General features: G+C 39.1%; 1 protein-coding gene across 6 annotated transcripts in view; it reads right to left on the bottom strand.

The window, feature by feature from the left end:
- Positions 1-12,289, bottom strand: part of FHOD3 (formin homology 2 domain containing 3) — a 367,917-nt gene that overhangs the window by 328,946 nt on the left and 26,682 nt on the right. For all 6 annotated transcript variants that reach the window (XM_057371019.1, XM_057371020.1, XM_057371025.1 and 3 more), the window contains exon 2: positions 364-470. In XM_057371019.1, coding sequence (XP_057227002.1) covers positions 364-470 — 107 coding nt within the window. The remainder of the gene's footprint in view (positions 1-363; positions 471-12,289) is intronic.

Genomic DNA, 12,289 nt, shown 5'->3' with positions numbered 1-12,289 from the left:
GCAGAGAGGAGGATATTCAAAAAACAACATATACCCCCATCCCTTGGGCTGGTTAAATCAATTCCAGAGGTAAAAAACAAATCAATACAGGTCGTTTCTTCAAAATGGAGGACTTAAATACCAAGGCAAAATAAATTGAGTTTATAATTTCAGGAACACAACCCCAGTATAATCCTCTACATGACCATTATCATAAGAAGCATCTCAGAGTTCTCCAAACAAACCATCTCATTTATCAAATTCCAAAGAACTATAAAATCTGATTAGATTAATCAAGATACTCATTTTTCTGTTCCTATGCTGATGTGAACATATGAAGTTAACCACATGATTATTTGCAAAAATTTMGTAACCTTTACTTACCCAGCATCCTCCTGGAAGCCTTCTAATTCATCTTTTTGCTCTGCTAGAGTGGATTCTAGATCCAGATAGGTACCATTATGRGACAATTGCAGGGTGCAGTCATCAAGCTGTAGAACAAAATTCAGACCATAGATTAGAACAGTCATTCTCTCTAACATACCTGTAACATTTTCTTCCCATTTTCCAAGTTCCCAGACAACATCTCCCTGAAACAAACTATGTGTTGGAWGCAGATTAGAGAAATGGGTACCATTTGGTAATTTATGCAATCCAAATTCCATGTTTTCTAGACCACGTTTGCTCACAACAATAACAACACAACTAACAAACACAGAGAAATTTATCTGAACACTCAGAAGACTGGGGGTTTTTAGCAAGTGCCTTTAAAATGTAATACAGAAAGAGAAGTTAATTTCAGTGTGTATCCAGGATATAAATGACTGTCCCCTGTTCTTACAGTTCGTTTATAAGTAGAGTTTCTGAGCCTCTGGATGAAGATGGAAGCAAGAAGGAGCTGTTTTGTGAGCAGCTGAATGGCCCCTATGAGGACAGATACAGCTAAGTGATGGTGCAAAATGTGGCAGCCAAGAGTTGGGGTCCTGCAGTGAGAGACCTATAGTAACCAAGTCACAGATTTTTCTGGCATTCTGCTTCTAGAACCAGGCACTAACTGGTCCTACAAAGRTACTGAGGTGACTAAGGACCAGACCTGAAAGCAGAAACCTGCCTGCAATAATGCTGAAGAGGGAGGAAACAATTAATAAACCATATTTATTTATCTCCTGCCTTCCCTCATCTTCAAGTTTTCCCTTAATTGTTCCAGCTGTTGTTAAAAAGAGCCAGATCTGACCAAACTTMGAAAAGAAATTTTCCCAGGGTTTTTTTTCTTTTGAAGCGTGCTCATCACACTAGAAGACCTAGGAACAATCATCCTAAAGCTCTARCTAATTCATCGAGCAGGAATACAAAATAATTACTGGATCAAGAGGGATAACTGARGAAGCTGGAAAGATCATGAGCTCCTCTCTCACCATCACATGACCCAGTGCCAAAAAACAAAGAAGGAGGAAAGAAGTYTTCTCAGGGCAGGGGAACAAGACAACATTTGTCACGGGGCAGGTGAATGTACAGGGTTATCGTGCCTTGCAATACTCACAGCTAGGGAGATAAGTGACCATCTGTTCAGAGAATGCAGCCCAGAAGCATAAAAGTGGACATCTGTGAGTCCACTGATGTCCATCAGCTGAACAGGCTGCTGGGACCTTCATGTGCAGCACTGCACTGGGGGTCCTTCTGTAACTGGTCCCAAGTTCACAAACATCGTAAGCCCCAGATRTGTTGTGTTACTCGACACAAAATCCAGTCTGACAGCCAAACCGAACATTGAAYCATTAAGGTTGGAAAAGACCTCTGTGATCATCAGGTCTTGCTGCGAACCGAGCACCACCATGTAACCCRCTGAAGCAYGTTCCTCCRTGCCACACCCACATGCCTTTTGAATGCTGCAGGGAYGGCAATTCCACTTCCCTGGAGAGCCTGTTCAATGAATGGCCARTCTTTCAGTGAAGAAATTTCTCCTAATGTCMAATCTAAASCTCYRCAGGTGCAACTTGAGGCCATTTCCYCTTGTCATAGAATCACAGAAYGGTTTGGGTTGGAAGGGACCTTAAACATCACCTACTTCCACCCCATTACACCATAGTTTTCCTCCTGCACAATGGGTTCCAGTTCCTCCTGTTTGCTGCCCATGCTGCATGCATGTGTAGATGCTCTTCATTTGGTGATCAATCCCTCTTCCTTTTCAGGGGGAGAAGCTCCAATTCTTGCATGAGCATTCCCAGGTGCTTCTGCAGTTTCTAGCACATCARTACCCCATGCTGCTGCATGGATCTCCATCCCCTATCTCCAATGAGACAGCARACCAAAGGACCTCACTAGCACACTGTCCCTCAAGCAGTGGCATTCTGCCTCCAGGTTTGTCTTCAGTGATTTTACCCCCTTACCCCTTCAAATTTAAAGCTCTCTCAATGCCTGAGACCTGCTAGCTCTTGTGCAAAGACCYTGTACCCCTTTGAGATGCATATACCCCCATATGTCTCCTTCCAGCAGGCCCAGTGTCATAATCAAAGAACCCAAAATTAAGATGTTTCATCCCTCTGGATTTAGCAAAAACAAACTGACAGGTTCTTAGCATGCCTCTGTCTACCAAAAGGCAACCATGCCAATGGTGGTGCAGCCATACATCCCTGCTGCAAAGGCCACTTTGAGAAGAGCTGAATATTTAATACCATATCTCATGCCAATCTTCTGCCACAGGTGGCAGCCAGTGAATCTCTGAAGGAGTAGACACGGGTCTGAAACAGCCAGTGACTCAGGGAAAGGAAATTACCACCCTTTATCACATSTGTGGATTTTTCTTTTGGCTCTTTTTAACACTTAGAAAGAAAATCAAYTAAAATCTATCCTTGATGAATTACCTCTTTTAATTTCCCATCCAAGTTTTGATTCCTACTACCTGTTCAGGAAAAGCATAATAAGCARCCACTCATCTTATCTGGCAGACAATATTTAAACTTAGTCACCCAGTTTCCTGCCCCTGATTCATATACAAGAAAAGAAGACAAATATTGTATTCTGGCTTAGTTGCATTGGAAATAATGTAGAAAAGCTCATTTATAATTAGTAATAGAGTGCAAGTTTTGGATTAGTCCACATCACTATGCTTTACATTGTTTTGCAAACTGAAAGAAAAGTTCAATCACTGGGGAAAAGACTAGAGAGAGGAGGTCAAGTTGTATTTCAAACTTGTTCCAGTTTTTTTGCTTTCATTTTTGGATTTTTACTTGGTGAAGGAGTAAGCCATTAAATGAGGTGACATAAGATTTTGCTGATTCCTGGGATTAAAGAAAGCAAAAAACCTGCAAGCGCAACCCTCTGATATTTAAAATACAACAGTACTGCTACTGTCTCTTTCCAGTTACAAAGGATATTATTAACCTATACTAATTCAAAATAAACTCCTTAGAGAGAAAAGACTAAATACTACTCTGGGAAACTTCTTCCAAGTAGTTCAGGGTACATAATGAAATGCTAATTTATTCAAAGWAATGGCAAAAGGCAAACTACTAATTAGATAAATGTTGTGCTGTCTCTATGGAGATTAGGAGATTTGCCCACAATTTCCATTTATACTGCATAATTAGGGAAAAGAAGTTGTGCTTTACTAATATCTTGTGACTTCAGTGTACAAAAAGCACTATGGGAACAGGAAGYCCTTCATGGACAAAATAATTAAGAATGGTACATTGTACCTATGTTCATCTCATTTTCATAGTCTCAGCTGAACATAGTATTCATTCAGGATTCAAGGCACTGTACACTGCAAGTTGTATTTGTTAACAGGAGTTATGGTAATGGGAGAAATGGCAATATCTTTTATTTCCATTATTTAATGCTGAGTCTTGCCAAACAGTTGGGGTCTTTTTTCTTCTCTTTCATGTGTACGCACAAAGATGAAAGGGATCAAAACAACACTTTTAAAGTTAAGGTAAGTATTAAGGCAATGAACCTTTTAAATCATCCTTATATAGGATCACTTTTCTACTCTGCGTCCAAGCTTCACTGACACATGTATTTTACAGGCAGAATACAAAAAGAGAAGCCACTTCATGAATTATTTTTAATTAGTAAATTGCCTGCATTTTTCAACACAAAGKACAGCTGATGTTCTCTCATTAGTGCTTATTAGTAACAATTCAAGATGTTGGTCCCTCCCCTCTGTTCAGTGTTAATCCCATGTTTATCTGCTACACAGCACTTCTGTCTCTAGAGAGTATCACAGATAGCCCCATCTAGTTCATTCATTATATACTTTTCCCACTGACCATAATTTGCATTAAARTCCATATTAAAGACCATATTAGAAAAATCAAAAGGCAGAATTCATACAGACAGATCTTTCAAAGAACATTTAACTGTTTTACATTACCATGAATGAGACTGCTATTCAGCTTTCTAGAAATTATTTTGTTTTACGTTTTTCTTCATAATTTTCTTTAACCATTCAGTAGTTCTCCCTAGTCCTAAAATTATGATTTGCATTTTACTGTTATTAAACTGCATAATTCATTTATACTACTGCCCAAAGGTGAGATTGTCAAAGAGCTTTTCTAGTTCTAAAAMCTTCTAACCCATCCCTTCAAATCATTTATCATTTTTTGCATCACACTTTACCTATTGCCCAGAAGGTTGATAGAAGTCATTTAAGTGGAACCCATCCTGCAGGCAATTTTTTACACCAATTTTCCATGTTTTCCTATAGTCRCATTAAAAGAGTGCTACAGGTATCATGAAACCATAAACACAAACAAATGGGACAAACACCAACAAATGGGACAAAAGTACATGTAAAACATGTAACATGTAACAGTCAGCAAAACACATGCTTTAATCAGAATCCCCAGCTGTCGATAGTCAGAGCTATCCACTGGGTTTACATGAAGAAAGGAGAATAAGACTGTCTTTATACATGTCTTCCTCATTAAAAATGATGTGCTAATTATCATCTTCAGTCTCATACTCAAATATTAAGACCTGTACTCTGTCATGACAGGATCAGTATCAAGCAGTAGTAGTTGGTAGGTGCTGATTCACTGATTTATAGCTGTCTGTTTGGACAAGATGAAAACCTGGAAAASGCTTCTTAAGCAGCACTGACCTCACTAGCTACTCACTGATTTTCCATAACTGACCAGAAACATAGAAACAGTGAGMGAACCAGATGCTTGCATAAAATAGCCTAAAAAGCAAGTAGAGCCAYGAAATTAAACTAGTTTTTCTGTAAATAAGAGTTCTAGAAGAACAGAGAGATGTTTGAACTGTTCCAGATCACAGCTGGTTTCCATATTGATGGAAACTGATCCATACTGATCCACACCATCCACACACTACAGTACCTATTTTGCAACTAAAACTGGCACAAATGGAAAACCATGAAAGTATCATGCACACAAACCTAAGCACCACCATTCCAACAGTTCCATATATATATGGATGTATTTTTTGCATGCATTTTAGGTATTTTTCCCTGCAGCTTTGAATAAAAATAACAATTGCCTGAATTTGACAGACACATCCACATAAATCCAAAACAGCTGAAGAGGAAGTACATAACAAAAGATCATGAGGTTACAAACAATATTTAGCCTGCTATACATTTATACCTACACTGTTTAAATTTCACTTGGAGAAGTTGAGCGCAATTCATAATGCAAAAGCAAACATTTGATTAAAAAGTTAAAATACGAGAATATTTAAAAGCAGAGCTTCCTACTACTTCCTCCTTTGCCTCTAATACCATTACAGAGTAAAAGTGTACCACACAAAAGGATAATGATGTCCTGGCTTCAGTTATAACCTGAAATATATCCTGGCCCTGATTGAAGAGTCACCCTCACCTCACCAGCACATRGAGATCCCCCAGTAGCATCTGCAAAGTGAACATAGACAGGTTGGAGAAAGCTAAGCAACCCACTGATGCAGGTGCTCCTTACAGGCTACCAGTAAATCAAGAACATAGGGCAGAAGCTCAGTTTGCCATCTTCTGTCTCAGGTGACCAAATCTGGCTAGTAGTCGCTTGTCCCTCAACCTGTGGTGCCAAAATAATTCATATTGCAAGACTATCAAGCTTAAGAAGACACAAAATAGATCAATAGGAGTACACCAGTGATGATTTTTTTCCCATTTCAAGCACTGGTCCACAGAAGGAGGTAACACCAATTTTTCTTCATAAAGAAGTCCTTGTTGCCATGCAACAGGAAAGCTCATCTTTCCTTTGAATTTTGAAGTTGAAGTACAACACCAAAAGGAGCAAACAACGGCTGGGGAAAAAAAGAAGAGCAGCAAGAAAAGGTGATGATCAGCCAGTTAGTTGATGCCAATAAATGACTGCTGCCACTTTCAGAAACTAGTTGAAATAAGGGAAATAAAAGTAAATTAAAAAAAATAAATAAAACAAGTGCTTTCAGTCATTGTTTTTTTCTACTGCCTTTAGCTTCTTACAATCMAAGAGAAAGCCCCAGGAAGCCGAGGGTGAGGGATGTGAGAAGAACAGAGGAGCCCCCAGGTCCACGTACAGACTGGGGGCTGCCACGTGCTACTCCTCACGCACTCTTGCGAGGCTCCATGCATACACCAGTTCTCCTCCCTCAAGAAGCCCAATTGCCCCAATAATTCAATGCAAAGGCAACACATATTTTACTGTGCCAACAGGAACTCCCACAAATCTGTTTTCTCTTCCTCCAGAAGGCTTTTATAAATCAGTATACATCCAAAGTAGACTTTCCTTGGGTTTGATGTTACAGTCCCATGGCAGCAGTAAGTTGGCAGAGGTTAARTGGGGGAAAATGGCAGATACACCCTCCTTCTTTTCAAAAAGGCACTTCTCCTCTTCCCTGTTATTTGAAGACCACACAGCTGAATTTTTTCAATGATCATGAGAAAATGCTCTTTCCTCACCTCCAGCCCTCAGCCCTGAGAATTAATTCAGAAGAATATATTTTGAACAAATCTCTCTAAATGGCGTGACCAGCAGGTCGAAGGAGGTGATTCTCCACCTTTGCCTGTCTGAGACCCCAGCTGGAATACTGCATCCAGTTCTGGGGTACTCAGCATAAGAAACATGTGGAACCTATTGGAGGGTTCCAGACAAAGGCCATGAAGATGGTCAGAGGGCTGGAGCACCCCTCCTATGAAGACAGACTGAGAGAGCTGAGTTATTCAGCCTGGAGAAGAGATGGCTTCAGGGAGATCTCATTGAGGCCTCCTAGTACTTATAGAGTGCTTATAAATAAAAAGGAGAGCAGCTTTTTTTATTAATAGATAGTGAAAGGACAAGGGGGAACAGTTTTAAATTAAATGAGGGAAGATCTAAATTAGATATTAGGAAGAAATTATTTACTCAGCGTAGTGAGGCACACTCACAGTTTTCCCAGAGAAGCTGTAGATGTACCATCCATCAAAATGTTCAAGGCCAGGCTGGAYGGCCTTAAGCAACCTGATCTAGTGGATGGTGTCACTGCTTATGGCAAAGGGCKGGAACTACATGATCTTTAAGATCCCTTCTAAYCCAGTATAATATGTGATAAATGCAAAGAAAGTGTTACCAAGTTGGCAGCAAGTGTGTGCCAAGATATAGCCAAGTATCCTCTTTATATTGCCTCTGTTTAAATAAAAGTAGGCACCCTTCAAAAATGCAGCTCAGACAGAGATCAAAGATTACCTTCATAGGACAAAGGGCCCTACAGTATGACATGAGGGGGKACTCTTGTTTACTGCTGTTAGTACRCATCACCAGAACAGCTCAGCTTTGCAGTCACTAGCTGGAACCACAGCCAGCTCTCACCAAATTTCCAGTAATTTGAGCTAGACCCACTGGACAGATTATTTTGTTCATTTGGGTGTTTCCAAAATTACAGAGAAAGGAAATGAGACAGGGAGAGATTAGARTAATCCAGTATCAAGCTGCAGAAAYAAAAATCCCTCTTCAATTCCAGCTCCTGCACAGTCTCTGAAAATTCTTATCTTACTTAAATGTCTTGGCTCATCTTTCATTTAAACATGATTGGGTTACAATTATTTGTATTAGTGGTGGTGTGTTCCTTATGCACCTACAGCATGCTCTGCAGAGTAGGGTTCATGAAATCAAAGTTTCTTTACGCTCAGTTTTCTGTTTCTAAATCCAAAGCTTTGTTGGCTTTACACATCACAAGTCTGACACATTCACACACTCGAGCTATGCAGCTCTTAAACACTCTCTCCCTTCTGGTTCAGCTGTTTCCAAAACAATGGGAATCCTGTTACCAAGGCCAACAAGTCTCAGTTTTCCCTCTGCATTGCCATAACCTCCCTTCTTTAATAAAACCAATTACTTCTCATGAAAAAGCAGAAAAAGCAACTCTTTCTACTCACCAGCCCAAAAGTATTCCATATTTCTAAGCAAACTGGCACAAACTGATTGGTGCAAATGAATATTTAATACTGTTTCATTCAAGGTGAAGCTTCACACTGCAAATGACCATGCTGTTCAAAATGCACCACATTTTAATGCTTTTCAAATTTTATTGCAGATCAGCAATTGCAGGTTTTCTGCACCTGCACATGGCCAGGGGCCCTTTGGTGGCCTTTTAAAASATAACAGGGTTGCTGTCACTGTTAGCTGTCACAGACTAATGAAAAATGTGAACGGTCTAATTGCACCCCACAGATCACAGCAAACCCAACATAATTACSTATCTGGCTTCAAAGTTACAACCAAATGCTCTCTCGATAAGGGCTTCAGTCTCTCCCTTCTCATATGAGTCAGCGCTATCTGGTCTGTGCCATGTCATCATCATTTTGGGCAATATGATGAAAAAAGAACAAAAGATCTAGCCCAGGACTGATGCCACCCAACTTATCTCAGTTAAAAATCTTGACAATAATTAGATAAAAGGAAGGCAAATAATCTGTATGCAAGCCACATGTTAGTGCCAAAAATTAGCAGTGTACACTAAAATCTACTCTCATTTTCAAGTATGACAGCAACTCAACACACCATCACTACCTTGATCTAAAAGCCCTCTGTGCCAAGTAGCTCTACTCCAATTACTTGAAACAAAGCCATACTCCTTTCCCCACACCTTTCTTCTTTATAAAGCTTATTTTGCAATTCAAAGTATTTTCTAAAAAAAAATAAAAAAAAATCTGTCCCTTAAAATTGCAATTAAACCAATACTCCATGGGTCAGATTTTTAAAGTAAGGTCAGGCACAGGACATATGTAGAAGGTCATTTTTGGTGATGGCAACTGTGCCACCTTCAGTCATCCATGCTACAAGTCAGTAAGGGTTCTGAACTCTAACAAACTGGCATCCATACTCATTTAGAGGTTGGTAGAAAGACCMCTAATAACTTCCTAGATCTTAAACTTTACATTGTAAGAAACATTCMAGCATGTACAACAGTATACCCAAATTTTTCAGCCCTGGAGCAGTGATTAGCATGTCTTGTAGAAGTAATTATTAATGCTAATGCACATGYGATTTATTGTTAGCACAGTAATTATTCTCAAACTTCTTCATAAGATTAAGATTTCATCTTCATAAGATTCTCAAACTACTTCATAAACTACACTTGCTTTGCAGGACTTATGTKCAGTTGCATTGACTCAGCCGTGCCTCCACACAAAGGATAATCCAAAGGTTTGCACAACTGGGCGTAGGGCTTTAGGAGCACAATCACTTTAAAAGGAACTGCTACTCTGATATGGAAATGGTGGTATTTTGAACGTGGCTTGCACTCCTACTCTGAAACAGCAGCTTTTATCTCTGGTCTGGTAGACGCCACAAAATACTCCTGGGGTCAGGTAATACAGTGCATGAAGTGAAACACAAATGCCACATTAGATCCTCAAGAGCCACTGGAAAAATACACTGCCAATAAAAATATTCTGCTGAAATAACAAAGACATTGAAAACAAACACAGAAAGCTGTTATATTAATATTATGGGTTTGACTTAAGAATAACAAAAGGAAGTTCAGAGTTCAAAAATCTGAAACTGCTATTTCAGGGGTCTCAAATACAGACTACACACYACAGTGAACATGTAATCAGTGGATGCCTACCTGTTGCTATTCTTGGGCAGCTTTGGCACCAACTCTCAGACCTTTTGCTTTGCGATTCCCTTTAACACAGTGCTCCCCAGGGAGCAATTTAGAATTTATTAGAGTATCTGCGTCCAAGTGTGACAGCATGGCTTCCAACAGCAGCGCACAGGCATTGTTAGAAAGYGTATGATTGCTCAAAATGTCAATAGCCAGGGAACAAGAAAGCCAAATTCATTCAGTGTTACTAAAAAAAAAAAAAATTAATTTCTGCATAAAAAAGCTGCACAACGCATGTGAGATGCGGAATTAAAATATTTGATTCTGTAATTTTAAATTACTTAAATTTGAGATGACGTGCAAACCAAACAGGCAATTCAACCAAATGGAATTCAGCAACATCAAATTTAAGAGCAAAACCCCTCCATTTCTAACTCAAAACCCCTATTTTTCCACACTAAAAATAACAAACCTATAGCATTAAAATAACCCAGCCTCTGCATCCTTTCAAACTTTTTGGCATCTAGATKTTTCAGAACCCTTTCCCCATCTGTGTTCAGCTTTTCCTAACTAAGAAGACAAAGAGCCAGCTCTCCTCACCTTCATGGCTAAGGACATCTTCAGCTGAACAGAAAAGAGAGAAGCCATAAAAACAAGATTTCTTATTTGAAAATATACAGCTTTTTGCTGATACACATGGGATGCCTGCAGCTGACAAGTCCTCATTACCTTTTGGCTGGAATTACTTTRAAGGTATCCAAGGAAATGGAAATAATCTCAAAGAAGGAGATAGGTCAAAAAAAGTGAGAGAAGGAGAAATCTTTTGTTCAGGGTGTATGTATCTGTGTGTACGAGAAGTACAGAGTTAAAATATCAGAAATTATTCTTTTAAAGGTAAGTAGTAGTCCAGGAAGGCAAAAATGGTAACTCCTTCATGATAATTCCATCTGACTTTTGYACATCTCTTATTAAACTGAAAACTGAAGATTTCATATTTGAAAAAGGATTTTTGAAGTCATGTAGCAGAATGAGCGTATAACTTGCAGCCTTTTATTCTTAACAGATAACCCTGAGAAAAACCTTTTTTGCCTGGTATCTCCACCTTGCCTGAGCAGTTAAATGCACACAGGTTGTTCCAAGGATTACACCATTTCTATTCTAATTGCATTTGGTACACCACAGGTTACTTACTACACTAGCACAAAATTAAAATTCTGGACTACTTCAGAGCCACCCACACAATTTACAGACAATTCAGGAAAGCACACAGTAAGCAATTACCCATCTTCTGTGGTGCTTTCATTGCTGTAAGTGGCTGAACACCTGCTAGACAATACACCACGAACAGAAAGATACCAATCAATAACAAAGTGTGCAGACAGCATTTCCATCTATGTGACCCACATTGGCACTCTTTTAAAAACAGTGCAGCTGAAATGTCAATCCTGCAATAAGGTGTACTTAAAATCAGTATTTGACAGAAGTTATTTCCATCCAAGAGCACTTCTCTGAAAAATCAAAACTAAGGAAAAATGAGAAAGTAGAGACAAGATGCCAGGCCATTTGAAAACTTCCTAGAGCACAGAGGTCCTGGGGAAAATAAGACAGCTTCAGARGCAGAGGAGTTGGGAACGGTTCTGAAACTATAGCAATTCTAGTAAAATTCAAAAACTTTTGAGACCCAAAGCAAGAGAGATGGGGAGTTGATGAGAGTCAAACACTGAGCCAGTAAAAGATATAGGAAGACCAGGATAAAGTGTCTTGCTATGATCAAATTTTGACTCAGAGGCTTCTGATCAGGTGTCTGAAAGCTAAAAAAGCCAACAACTCAAACACTGCACAAACCCATRGGTTTAGATAGAAGAACGTACACTAAACATACTCCCACAAAGGGTTTGTGTGAAATACAAAAGAACATAAAGTATGGCAGCACTATCAAAGAGAACATAACACATTTGTCAACAGAATCATTTTTTAGACATAGCCTGAAACTTGGAGGTTTAAATGAAAGATCTGCTCTACTAACAATATTCTAATGAGTACAATCATCAACTCTTCCTTAATACTTAGACTGACTCTTAAAGGCTTTGTGGTTTCTAAACCAAACATCAATTGGGATGTCATAAAAAGAGCAAGATTTAAGTTTATGAGAATGAAACTCAATATAAGAACACTGAAAAAAATGATGAAAATACATGTACCCTGCAGATCCTCTTTTTAACTTCGTGATTTTATAAAAGCTCAAAGGATCTCAAGTCACATTTTCTACCCTTAAGCAGAATTT

The sequence above is a fragment of the Malurus melanocephalus genome, unplaced genomic scaffold (assembly GCF_030028575.1).
Source record: "Malurus melanocephalus ecotype Western Australia unplaced genomic scaffold, MMel_1.1 scaffold_138, whole genome shotgun sequence".
Taxonomy (NCBI): domain Eukaryota; kingdom Metazoa; phylum Chordata; class Aves; order Passeriformes; family Maluridae; genus Malurus; species Malurus melanocephalus.
Note: the sequence above shows the minus strand (reverse complement) of the source record. Positions and strands in the feature narration are given on the sequence as shown.